General features: G+C 35.4%; 2 protein-coding genes across 2 annotated transcripts; one reads left to right on the top strand and one right to left on the bottom strand.

Moving 5' to 3' along the window:
- Positions 1-2,865, top strand: LOC21410025 (guanine nucleotide-binding protein subunit gamma 3). The gene is given in 7 exon segments (XM_024161469.1): positions 1-350; positions 1,076-1,128; positions 1,228-1,272; positions 1,357-1,401; positions 1,716-1,971; positions 1,973-2,064; positions 2,661-2,865. Coding segments are annotated over 7 exon segments (666 nt in total). The 5' UTR covers positions 1-191; the 3' UTR covers positions 2,677-2,865.
- A 134-nt stretch (positions 2,866-2,999) lies between these two features.
- On the bottom strand, positions 3,000-6,487 carry LOC21410024 (subtilisin-like protease SBT1.8). Its single transcript, XM_010091868.2, has 2 exons — positions 4,763-6,487; positions 3,000-4,015 (listed from the first exon to the last, which is right to left on the bottom strand). Exons 1-2 carry the CDS (start codon positions 6,381-6,383, stop codon positions 3,351-3,353), a joined length of 2,286 nt encoding a protein of 761 aa, XP_010090170.1. The 5' UTR covers positions 6,384-6,487; the 3' UTR covers positions 3,000-3,350.
- Between the last annotated feature and the right edge of the window lie 7,787 nt (positions 6,488-14,274).

Here is a 14,274-nt window from a genome sequence, read left to right as displayed (position 1 = left end):
CTCTCTCTGTGCGCACTGCATTACTGCGTCGTACTAATACTACTACTGGGTTCCTCTTGCTATGTCCATTTCACTTCGTTTTTCGCTGCAACAGCAATAAGTTCTCACCTTTGAGACAAATTTGTTTTCTTTTTTCTTTTTCTTTTCAAAATAAAGAAAAAAGAGAAGAAGAAAAAGAAAGAAAAATACTAATGGCTGCCGCCGGTGCTGCTCCGGCAGGGCGGTCTTCGAACGTGCCGTCGCTGCCGCCGCCGTGTCCGAAGTCCCCACCGGCGTATCCGGATTTGTACGGGAAGCGCCGGGAAATGGCCAAAGTTCAGATGCTTGAGAGGGAGATTGGTTTTCTTCAGGTGTGTGTTTAACAAAAATATTTGTTTACTTCACAAGTTGTTTATTTTTTATTTTTGTTTTGGTTTAACGTGTAAATGGGGTCGATTATTGTTGTTAAATAATATGGTTTTCCCATGCTCTGTTAGGTCAGGGGATTTCAAAAACTGTTTGGTTTGCAAGTGGCAATTCTTGAGATTCCCTTTTTTTTTTTTTTTTTTTTTTTGGTGATCAACTAGGAGTGTTTGAGAGTGGAAATAAGCGTTTCGAAGTGTGATGTTAACATTTTTTTCCTTCTCAAATTCTGATCTAGGGGATATCTCACTTTGTTTATAAGAAAAATCACTTGAAGTTAAAACTTTTATTTTTGAACTCTAAACTTGTTCATGTAACTAAAATATTTTATATTCTTGTATGAGTCTTTATTAGTGTAACCAACAATAGAACTAGCGGAGTTATTCCTTTTCACAGAACGATTAGAAGTTTTCATTTTAGGCCCTTCAATTGCAAGCTAATGGTCTGTCTTTAGAGATCTTCTGGTTCTTATAATATGTTAGCTCTATTTCTATGTCTGATCTGTTGGTGTCGTTCCCAAGTTTTTGACCGGTTTTCGTTTAAGGAACAAGTTTCTTCTTTATTAACTCTTCTCATAAAGTTCCCACATACAAAAAAATTTCACTTGTTCTGTTACAGTTTTATGTTCTTATGACTAGGGAAGCATTTCATGTAATAACTTATGTTTGAGCAGGAAGAATTGAAATCTGCGGAGCGAATTCAACCCTCTTCGAGATGTTGCAAAGAGTAAGCTCATCAATCAGTTACAGGGCATTTCTTTTTTTTTTATATTTATGCTTCCATATATAGCCCACCTGTTGAAGATTGGATGTGATTATTTTGCAGGATAACTGAATTTGTGGTGTCAAATCCTGATCCTTTAATACCAACGTAAGATTACTTCTGATGATTTTTTTTTTTCAAACTCTTGAGATTGTTGTGTTATGATCCTTATATGATTTTCCCTTCAAGTAGAAATCGGAAAAAGCGCCGTTCATGTCGTTTCTGGAAATGGCTCTGGTATGTTCTGAATTATCTTGCAGTAATTCCTTCTTACGTTTAAACAAAAAGTACCGGACCATGAGTTTGAGCTTATCTGAAGCAAAACAGGAACAAATTAAGATTCTTTTTTTTTTCTGGTACCTTTAAAATTAGTAACAGTTAAGGACTAATGTCGGCACAAATTCTAGGCTCTCTCGGTTATATCTTGCATCTTAGATACAGAAAAAAGTTTATGTGATTGCATTTCCTATTTACAAGCCAAAATTCCAATTTGCTAGTTCAAACGTAATGCGGATGCTTCAGTGTCTAACACGAGAATGCTTGTTATGCAGTCGAATCCCGTGCTTCAACTTTTCATGGATTTGCTGTTGCTGCTCTCCCGGATGCTGCTCATGCTGCGCCATTCACCTAGAAATGCCGCGCTGCTGTGACTGCAACTGCAGTCCGTGCCATTGCCTGAAGTGCTGCAGTTGCCCTTCGTGTTTCACTTGTGCGTTACCAAAGTGGTGTTGCTGCCGGAGCAGCTGCTGCTGCTGCTGCTGCTCATGCCCCCGATCAAATTGCTGTAAAAACATCTCGTGCAGCAGAAATTGCTGCATTTTTTCCACCTGTTCACGCCCTGATTGCTCTTCCTGCAAATGCAAATGCAAATGCTCATGCACTTGTCCTACATGTCTATAGGTACCAGCTCTTGTTATTGTACAAAATTATGTTGTAATCTTTTGCTATTTGATGTTCCTTGTATTCATCCTATATTCTACAAATGCATCATGCTTAAGTTCTATCTAGAATATAATTTTGCAAATACTAGTGTTGGAAGGAATTTTATTTTTCCGGGGCCGGAAAGGAAATATCAGGAAGTTGCGCTTTGGATTATTGGAGGAATTTCTGCAGTGTAAATAAATGGATTGTTCAATGCAATTTCAACATCCAAATGACATGATAGATAAGTTGGAATTTTGGGGTCTTTAAATAGTCATGACAAGACTGAACACAATCAAATTAAGATATAATGATATAAGAAATGTGGCATAGAATTAAATGCTTTGGTTTTGTTGTCTGTTTTGGGAACTACTTAGTGGCCATGGTTACACTTAATACAAAGGTTAGAATTTTGTTTTTTGTTTTTTTTCCTTTCAGATTTAGCAACAGTTACTCTGACATGGATAGGTTTTTGGGTTTATTGGCAATAATAATTCTTCCACTCTGACCTCCATAATTTACATTCGTGGCCCTACAGCCAGATTCATAATTGATTCAGATCATCAAAATGACAGGCTTTTTGATGGTTGAGTTGAAAAACTAAAGCTACACGACAGGCCCATGTTCGAGGCTGATTCCCTTGTAATGAGTGTTTCAGTAGAAATCCAACACACAGCCCAAGGGTGTAGGGCAGATGTTCATGTAGTGTTTCACTTCCGTTTCTATATATAGAAGGATGCAAAATGAAAGCCCTCTTTCGTTTCATATTGTCTACACCAAACTTTGACACAAAATTGTGGCGTTATTGTTTCACTATTTGCTACGATTTTAACCTTGGAATTCGGTGAATGATGTTTTTACTTTGGTATTGGAAAAGACTTGACTTGCTAGTACAAATGGTGAAAAACTCTGGCTTCACGTAAAAATAAAAATTTCTCCATCTTGCAAGTAACAACGTTTTGACTGTCATACACAGGGATAAAACACTGTTATGTCATTGTATCAGAAAATTAGATTAAGAAGTAGAACTTATTTGCAAATTCCTTTTTATAAGAACTTCTTCCACCCCATTTTCTGAAATGCTTACAATTGCAAAAAAACCCAAATACTTTTTTTTTTCCGGTTTTAAAATCACTAGAGATCAGGGCCTTCTTTTTTGGGCCGCTGTTTCCCTCTTGCCAAATAGCCACAAAGACTATCACCACGCCAAAGAAAAACCCAAAGGGGGAACCAACAGTTAAAAAGGCACCAAACTATTTTCAATCTTACAACTGCGTCCATGCGAAAGCAGCCGGGCTTCTGACTTGATGCTCGGCGTTGCTCCAGACGATCGACCCGAACTCGGACCTTGACGTCCGGGCTGCACCTCTGCTGGCCACAAAGGTCACGGTGTACCTCAGCCTCTCCCCAACGCTTTTAAACGCAAGCTTGGCGGGCTTAACAGTGACTTTCACTGTCGGAGGTGCATTCACAGCCACCGTGTACACAGAAGCTGCAGCTCCCACATTGGTCAACCGACGAGTGTAGCGAACAACCCTCTTGTTCGCAAACAGGACGGAGAATGAAGGGTAGTTAAGAGCGCCGGGATCGGAGAACTTCTTGGAGCAGGTGAAGTTGCGGTGCTTGACAATGGTCTGGATGTGATCAGTTGTGTAGTCCAAGGAGCACAAGAAGTTGATGTACTCATCTACCGATATGTCGTAGACCAGGCCGGGTGAGAGGGCTTTCTGGGGGTCAACGTGGCCCGCCCCGTGAGCCCATGGGGTGGAGACTTGATCTCCTTCTGCATCCCTGAGTGGGGACTTGGTGTTGTCTGTTACATAGGCAGTTGTCATTAGCGCTGATTTGATTGCACTTGGGCTCCAGTCTGGATGAGCCGCTTTTAGTAGTGCAGCTAGACCACTAATGTGTGGGCATGACATTGATGTACCTGCATTTTTCCACCCAGAGACAATACATATCAGATATATAGCTCAGATGGTGGCTCTACAATTATAAACAAAAAACAACAGTAGATAATCTTCTTCCTTTCACCATAAACTCTCTCCTCCAATCCCAAGAGATTTTTATTTTTATTTTTTTATTTTTATTTTTTTTACTTTTTCCTAATTCGTTTCACTTTAGTTATGTATCAACAAATTAGACAATAAATCCATTGCAGCCTGACAATACAAGGATTAGTAAAAAGTAAACACCTTAAAATGGATAACTAGACAATAAAAAGGAACAAAATTGATTAATCCATTGAAGCCTGTTACACTAAGGTCCCTACAACACATACAGTCAAATTACCAAATACTTTTTCTTATTGTGAAATATACAGCCCAAGTGTGTATACGAACATTATTATTTACTATTACAAGTCAATCTACAATTTTACCAGAACAAATAGATTAACTATTCGACAACAAACCAATTAGTCAATTCTTCAGAAAAAAAATGCTGATATGTAATTATTCTCCTCAAGGCCAAGCACTTGACTATAATAAAGAGACTAGCATCTGCTATGAATTGACTAACAAAATTATATCCTTTTTAATGCAAAAATAATTGGGGGGCTTAGTTTCCACATCAGAACATGATGATACCATAATTGTACGATATTATTGGTTGACAAGTACGTAAATAACTGAAATTATAGCCGTTAGAAATTGAATATAACATTTACATTACATACCTGACATGATATTGAACTTGGTTTTCCTCGTGTCCTTCTCAAGCCCAGTGGGTCCAATCGCCTCCGACCACGCGGCCAAGATGTTCACCCCAGGTCCAATCACATCCGGCTTCAAGATCTGCGGCGTCACCAGGTTGGGTCCCCGGGAGCTGAACGCCGCCACCACCGGCGACGGCCGTACGTTCAGTACGGTCCCACCGAAGCTCAGCAACGCCGTCGGATTTGGATCCGACCGCACGTATTCCCTGATCTGGTCCCCGACCTTCATCCCCACCGCAACCGCCGGCGACAGGTGGCTGTCGGCCACCAACTCCTCGCCGCTCGCGGCGGTGTTTGCTAGAATCATCCCGATCCCGCCTGCTTCGCGCACGACCGCGCCTTTCTCCACGCGCGCGTTAACGCCCCTATCGCACAACACCACTTTCCCACGTACAACTTCCGGTTCGAGCGAACCGGCCAAGCACAAGTTCCCACTGCTGCTGTTGGCCCCCTTGCTGTAAACCAAACCGACCGGTTTATCCCCCATTCCTGGTCCGCTATAGAGGGAAACACCAGTGAACCGGTTTTTGTTCCCGAGCACAGCGTAGGCCGGGAAATCACGATCCAAAGTGCCGGCCCCGACCGTCATGATCCACGGAGCCACATTTGCCAGCGAAGCCCTGCTGGGCCCACTATTCCCGGCGGAGCAGGAGACGAATATCCCCTTCTCCACGGCTGAGAAAGCACCGATGGCGATGGTGTCGTGATAATACGGAGCGGAGCCGCCGCCGAGAGACATCGAGAGGACGTCGACGCCATCGGAGATCGCCCGATCTATACCAGCCAGAATGTCCGACCCGAAGCAGCCGGTGCTCCAGCAGACCTTGTAGGCCGCAACGCGCGCGCGCGTGGCCATCCCACGGGCCGTGCCGCTAGCGTATCCGAGGAGGCTCGCGTTCGCCACGTGAGAACCTGCGGCGGTGCTGGCCGTGTGGGTCCCGTGCCCGTCGCGGTCGCGCGGCGAGACGACCTCCTTCCGCTGCTTCCCGATGCTTCCTCCTCCGCTCGACATCTGGTACCCCTTCGAGAAGCTTCTCGCCCCGATGAGCTTCTTGTTGCAGAGTTTAGGATCGAAATCCGGCGCCGACTCGCACTCGCCTTTCCACCGCGCCGGGATCTCGGGCATTCCGGTTTCATCAAAACTCTTCGACTCCGGCCAAACGCCGGTGTCAAGAACTCCGACGATGACATCATCGGAGGCCTGGTTCACATCTTGCGCACTCAGTCCCTTGTCCACCGCCAAGCCCAAGAACTCCGGCGTCCGAGTGGTGTGGAGAGTGTAAACCGTGTCCTCGTAAACTCCGACGACGGAGTCGGACTTCCGAAGCAACTCGGCCTGGTCGGGATCGAGAGAGGCGGCGAAGCCATTGTAGGAGTTGGTGTAGGTGTAGAGGAGGGAATCTTCGGCGCTAGCGGAAAGGGACTGAAGATTGGCAGAGTACCAGTCATGGTGGGTCGCGTAGGCTAAGGGCTTGTCGTGGTTTTTCATGTGAACAATGTAGGTTCTCTTCTCTGAACGACATTGTTGAACGAGAAGAAGAAGAAGAAGAACAGAGAAGGAGAACCAGATTGGCTTAGCCATGGCAGAGAAAAGATATTTGGGATATTAAATGTGAAGAAAAAAAATGAAAAACAAAATGAGGAAAAGAACAGTCGCTAATGGCTGCGACTGTCAGAAGGATGGAAGGGAAGAGAGACTCATGTCGGGTTTATATACAGGTTCACTTAAATAAGGAGTTTGTTTCGTTTTTATTACTTAAATGCCATTATATTTCTTTTTTTTTTTGTGTGTGTGTAATTAAAAATATTTCAGAAAATGAGCATAGAAGTACCCAGAGGATGTTTGGTAGAGAAATTTATTTTCTGATACGAATTATGATTTATGGTTCGTTACAGTATTTTTTCTCATAAAAAATTTACGTAAATTAAAAATGATTCGAATCACATAATTTAAATTCTCCAACCAAATGTACTCTTAATTAAACGCGTTTTTGGGAATAATTTCACGGGCTCTTTTTTCTTCTGTGTTTGAACTTGTGATTGTTTTTTTGGATTTTCAGAAGGAAATAAAAATTGTTTTTATTATATTTTGGACGGAGTGGAGTTTTTTTTTAAATTTTTTTATAAACTTCCATAAGAACAAAAGTACTTTTGTCTGGAAAACACATAGAGACACCATTACAGCTGGAGACACATAATCTGAAAGGCCCACCAATTAACCACTTCTATAGCTTTATTTACTGATTGGATCATCCGCTCATGTTTCTCTTGTTCTTTTGATTGAAACACTCTGTTATAGTGTATGTTTTAAGATATGGTAGAAAGAAAAAAGGGATTACGAAGTAGGCTTTATCATTTGAGTAGAATTTAATTAGATTTTTCTGTTTTATTAGTCAGTTTTAAAACTTTTAAAATTACAAATGAGATGGGTTCAAAATGACACTAATAATTTTTTTTATTAAACAAAAGATTATAAAATTAAAGACTCGTTTAGTTTGTTGATTCGAGTTTTTAATTTAAATTAATATGTGATTTTATATGAAAATATTTTACTGTAATAAAAAAATTAAATGTGATTATTTTTAAAATTTTTTTACTGTATTAAAATTTAAAATTTAAATTTAAATTAGTGAAATAAATGAAACATAATAAGACTTAATATAATACGATGGTTTGATAAAATAGATGGTGACCACTTTATCTTTTTGAAAATGTCTCGCTGTACTTTCTTTTGACCAAAGTAAACATCTCATTATATCACTTGGGTCTCCTTCTTCATGTTTATGAAACGCTTTTTTCTTTTTATGGGATTTTTATCTTGTAAAACTTTTAACTTTTTGCCAAATGACTATAAACAAGTTGAGTAACCGGAGTAATGTTTTTGTGACTAGTTTGGGTGACGGGGTGGCGGTGGCGGTGGCATGATTCGATATTAACTGTTGAAGCGGAGGGTGATTACGTAAAATAACTATAAGGCACGAGAATTAATAAGCAAGTCATACAATATAACAGGGTATGATTTTGTCTTTTTGTAAATATATTTTCTTTCAAATTTTTTTTTTTTTCTTTTTCTCTGAACTCGCGGCGGGCATTGGGACGAGTTTTAACCGATAAATAGTGCATGTGGCATAGCAGTCCACGCCATTTATGGAAAAGGATGGCCAATTAGTAACGGCTAGATTTAGAGGAGATTTGATTGGAGGATGATTTGAATCATGATTCATAGTTTGTTATAGTATTTTTTTTTTAAAAAAAAAAATACGTAAATAAAAAATAATTATAATCAGATGATTTTAATCTATAAATCAAACGTCTTCGTATTTTTTTTCTTTATTTTTTTCCTTTTATTATTATTATTATTTTTTTCTCTCAGGAGCGAGCTGGCCCTAACTCATTCCACCCACTTCTTTCTTTTCTTCTTCTCTCTTTGACTGTCGTTTTTTTCGTTTTTTTTTTTTTTTTTAACTTTCCGTTTCTGATTTTGAGTGATGCTCCTCTTTTGTTTTAACCGCAAAATAAGTGGCCACATGCTTTGCTCATGCACGATGTCCTTATCTTTCGTAGAAACTTGTCAGTTAAGCGTGCTCATAATACCTCATTACAAGGTAATCTTTCAGTTATTTTTTATTTATCCAAAAAAGAAAATAAATAAAGAAAAGGAAAACCTTTCAGTTTTTCTTTCACGCGCATTCACGGCTTAAATTATTTCGTTATTTTGCTTTTTTATATTTTAGACTAGTTAAATTGCGTGTTACACATACACGTAAAAAATAATTTTATAAGTCTGATCAATCATATAGAAGAATAATTAAAATTATTTAAGTTTTTTACTAAAAAAATTCAGTAAAGATGTATTTAAAAGATTATTTTAATTAAAAAAAAGAATTCTTTTATGTATGTTTAGATTATTCTTTTTTAAATATAAAACATGACAGTAGAAACACTCTTAAACGTTTCCATATATAATATTTTAATTTGATATTAACGCAACGCGATATGATTATGAGTTTATACAAGCAAAACAGAAAAAAATATTTATATATATATTTAAATTTAGTTTATGTTTCCTCTTGACCAAAACGGTCTCTTTTATGCATTTAGATTTAAGTTTTTAAAAGAAATTCAAGACTTGTTTGACGATTATAACGGCACAAATTAAAGACCTTTAATAGCTCAGAGTCTTCGTCACCTAAAATAGGGAGCATAAAATCAAGTCTCAACAATTAATATTAAGATGACGCACGGTTAAGACCTTCTTAATGCAAGTCTAGTAATCTTTGGGTATTTTAGGTAAAATTCATTAAAAAAAAGTTTTCCAATTCCACTAGAACTTTTCAATTATTTCCCATACGAGTAGAATCCTAACCGAGAAAAACTTTCTATGTTATAATCGTATTCAATTACTTGGTAGTACAATGAGAGCAAGTATACCATATATTTATTTATCAAAAAAAATAAATAAATAAATAAAGTGTTCATTCCTATTGGCTTCTAAAGAATAATTGCAACTCATTAGCTAGTTCTGAGCACTTTATTAGTTTATGATAAGGGAATCCAGCTTTTAACATGCCTGAATTATTAATTAACTAAAAAATAATAGTATTGCTTCAATTTGTCGCCCAATGGATCTAATCCGATTAACTTTTTGGATCCAAAATAAAGAATTAATACTTTTCAGTGGATATCGTATATTATTATACACATATATAGTCTCGTTCATTTAATCGATTTAAGTTTAGAATTCGTGTTTTGTTACAATAAAAAATTCTCAGAAATAATCACATCTAATTTTTTTATTACAGTAAAAAACTCTCAGATAAAGTTATATCTCAACTCAAATTAAAAATTTAAATTAACAAATTAAACAGACTCATAATGAATACGATAATTGTGCAAGCGCGTGCGAGCGTGTGTAGGTTGTTCAAGTAGGACAGAGTTTTTGTTTTGTTTTGTTGCAGGTAGGACAGAGTTTAAAAGTGCAATATTTTCTGGGATTTTTGTGTGTAATTGTGGGAACTGAAAGTGGGGCACACACATGACTGTTAAATGGTTGGTTAATTAATTAATCTGTAGCAACGGTGATGCTCTGGCCCATAACATATAACCGAAGATAGTGGCGCCAATTCAGCCAATTCTCTCTCTCTCTCTCTCCCATAATAATAGTAATAAAAAAATATATTCTAATAATGCTTTATGTTTTATGGAATAAATTGGTTTTTCAGAGCACATATACATATAGAAGAATAATTAAAATTATTTAAGTTTTTTACTAAAAAAATTCAGTAAAGATGTATTTAAAAGATTATTTTAATTAAAAAAAGAATAAAAAGATTAGAAATAAGTTAAGGAATACAAAATAGTAAAATGGAGAAGTTAACATAAAATAAAAAAGTACTAAAAAAGAGATGTTGACATGTGGCAGAAGAGAAGTAATTTTTTTTTGACTCTTTCATGTATGTTTATTCTTTTTTAAATATAAAACATGACGGTAGAAACACTCTTAAACATTTCCATATATAATATTTTAATTTGATATTAACGCAACGTGATATGATTATGAGTTTATACAAGCAAAACAGAAAAATATATTTATATATATATTTAAATTTAGTTTATGTTTCCTCTTGACCAAAACGGTCTCTTTTATGCATTTAGATTTAAGTTTTTAAAAGAAATTCAAGACTTGTTTGACGATTATAACGGCACAAATTAAAGACCTTTAATAGCTCAGAGTCTTCGTCACCTAAAATAGGGAGCATAAAATCAAGTCTCAACAATTAATATTAAGATGACGCACGGTTAAGACCTTCTTAATGCAAGTCTAGTAATCTTTGGGTATTTTAGGTAAAATTCATTAAAAAAAAGTTTTCCAATTCCACTAGAACTTTTCAATTATTTCCCATACGAGTAGAATCCTAACCGAGAAAAACTTTCTATGTTATAATCGTATTCAATTACTTGGTAGTACAATGAGAGCAAGTATACCATATATTTATTTATCAAAAAAAATAAATAAATAAATAAAGTGTTCATTCCTATTGGCTTCTAAAGAATAATTGCAACTCATTAGCTAGTTCTGAGCACTTTATTAGTTTATGATAAGGGAATCCAGCTTTTAACATGCCTGAATTATTAATTAACTAAAAAATAATAGTATTGCTTCAATTTGTCGCCCAATGGATCTAATCCGATTAACTTTTTGGATCCAAAATAAAGAATTAATACTTTTCAGTGGATATCGTATATTATTATACACATATATAGTCTCGTTCATTTAACCGATTTAAGTTTAGAATTCGTGTTTTGTTACAGTAAAAAATTCTCAGAAATAATCACATCTAATTTTTTTATTACAGTAAAAAACTCTCAGATAAAGTTATATCTCAACTCAAATTAAAAATTTAAATCAACAAATTAAACAGACTCATAATGAATACGATAATTGTGCAAGCGCGTGCGAGCGTGTGTAGGTTGTTCAAGTAGGACAGAGTTTTTGTTTTGTTTTGTTGCAGGTAGGACAGAGTTTAAAAGTGCAATATTTTCTGGGATTTTTGTGTGTAATTGTGGGAACTGAAAGTGGGGCACACACATGACTGTTAAATGGTTGGTTAATTAATTAATCTGTAGCAACGGTGATGCTCTGGCCCATAACATATAACCGAAGATAGTGGCGCCAATTCAGCCAATTCTCTCTCTCTCTCTCTCCCATAATAATAGTAATAAAAAAATATATTCTAATAATGCTTTATGTTTTATGGAATAAATTGGTTTTTCAGAGCACATATAATATTAAATCCATAATTCCTTTCTCAAAAAAAAAAAAAAAATCCGTAATTCGTATTTTAAAAGAGGAAAGGTCCTTTGAGTAATGTGCTCCCTTTTTAGGACTTAAAATATAATGTTATATCCTTCTATATAAAATCTCTAACTTAATTTTTTAATACCAAAAAAATTCAAAAATAACAAAAAAAAAACTTTTTTTTTATAATGCGGGTTTTTCTTTAAAAAATGGTTTATGTGCAAAATTATCTGAAAAAAACGACCTTAAAGCACTTAAAGAGAATGCTCTTTTTTTTTTTTTTTTTTTATAAATACGAGCTATATATATATATATTAAATATTACTAAACATTTAAGAAATTAATTTAATAATTCGATAAAACACACAGTACTGAACTATACTAACTGGCTGCAAACATAACCTAGGTTAAATCCTTTTCCTTAAGTTCATATACATATATGTATATTGATAATGTCTTAGTGACTTCAAAAATAAAAATATATAATAAAATCTCTAAAAAACAATAATACAAAATCCAAAGGAGAAACGAAATACCGCACGCTTGTTTTGCTTTTCTATCTCTCGTTTTATTATTATTATTTCTTTTCCACATTATCATAATATCCACGCGTTTACTTTCTTCATTCATCTCACGAAATACCGCACGCTTGTTTTGCTTTTCTATCTCTCGTTTTATTATTATTTTCCACATTATCATAATATCCACGCGTTTACTTTCTTCATTCATCTCATGATCCTTTTATTTTATTTTTATGTTCCTTCCACCAACTTCATACCAAAAAATTGGTGTTCCATGTGCAAAGCCAGAAGAGATCGGCAACTTTCGACCCCCAATAAACTGAGTAGAGAAAAACCAAAAGAGATTAAAGATGTCTTTAAAGAGTGGAAGTGAAGATAGAGCTTTGGGTGTGAACCATTTTTCAACGATTTTGTATGGCACGCATGACGTCGAGATATAAAATATTCATTCCAATTTCAAGATTAGTACTTTGCGAGTGATTTTCAGTTGCAAGATCCAAAAGTTGCGTATTTGTTTTAAAATTTTTCACTTATACTTCAGTTTGATTTGCAGGGTGTTTTTTTTAGTAAGATCTCTCTATCAGTAAATCAACTTTAAATGTTAAATTTGATTAAATTTACATCAAATAAAACAAATGTACAAAATAAACCAATTCTCATATTAATTTAGCGACTGAAAATAAAGTTTCTCCAATAGGTCATTTTTTTTTTTAAAATTGTATATCAAAGAAATCTTGTAGATTTGTATGGCATAGAAGTAGGACTTTGATTTATATTTTGAGAGTTTCTCCTGTAGGATCAGGAAAATGAAATTACAGGTAATTTCATTTTCTTAGCCGTCATATAAGCATCATATATTATATGTTTTGCATACTTTTTCAATCTCATTTGATTTTAACTAAATCCAACGGTTAGAAAACTGGTCCTAGGGTTACAATGGCCTACTGGAGACCGTCCTTTATATTTTTCACTTATTTTTTTAATGGGAGTTTCTCTCGTAAGAGCAGAAAAATAGAACTATTGATAATTTTATTTTTTTTTAGTGTTTTCAGCCGTCATATATGTATCAAAAATTATCTATTTTGTATACTTTTTCAATCTTTTTTGATTTTGACTAGATCTAATGATCAGAAAATTAATCCTACCCTTAAAACGCCATGCTGGAGACAGTCTATTCTTTAATACATCCTAACATATTAGAATATATATATAAAAGGGTAGAAAGTTCTACTAATAATAATATTAGTTTTTAAACTGTTGAATCTGATTAAAACTAACTAAAATTAAAAAATTATACATAATAAATAATTTTTAATGCATATTTAATGATTAAAAATAATTAAAAAATAAAATTAGTTACATTTTTTGAATCTTGCAGAGAAATTTTTTATATATAAATACAAAAGCTGCTAGCAATTGCTTTATTATCTCTGACTGCATTGCTCATTGGGAGCTAATTCCTAATTAGACTCAATTATGTCAACTGTACTTGATTCAGAAGTCCATTAGCGTCAAATCGAAGTACTACACCACGGTGAGATTTGTGTGCAACAGAAACGTGCCAGAGAGATTATTGTATGATTGAAACTTCTCAGTAGTTTCCCTTTGGAAGCTTCCCAGGAGGGAACTGGGCCGATAATAAATGGACTTTTATTGTCTTGTTAAAATAATACATATTGCATGAATGATTATTTGTGTGCAAATTGTTTTACAAGAGGCAGATAAAGATAATCCGCAATGTCCCATAATAAGCCCTTTGTACATTAATTTTTCAATGGTAGGATCTGTTAGAATTCACTTTGAATGCGACACATAATCATTCCTACACATAATGGTGGTATTAATTGTTTTAAATGACTAATAAACAAGACAAAACGGTCGAAAGGGCCGTTGTAAGGAAAACTATGACATTCCCCTCAAGAGAATTGTGAGAATATGCATTCGAGGTTATAGTGTGTGACACATGAGTTAGTGTAAAGTCAAAATGTGCAAGGCCTTAATGCTTAATGCGTAATCAGGATCAATACTAACTTAAGACAAAACGCCTTCTAAACAAGGGGAAGACTAGTTTTATTAAACACATATGGCCAAACATCTAAGGGCTGAGCATTAGACCGTTGTGAATGAGCGGTTAGATTTAATCCACATTCCTG

This window comes from Morus notabilis, unplaced genomic scaffold (assembly GCF_000414095.1).
Source record: "Morus notabilis unplaced genomic scaffold, ASM41409v2 Scaffold329, whole genome shotgun sequence".
NCBI lineage: Eukaryota > Viridiplantae > Streptophyta > Magnoliopsida > Rosales > Moraceae > Morus > Morus notabilis.
This window is presented reverse-complemented; position numbering and strand designations above follow the sequence as displayed.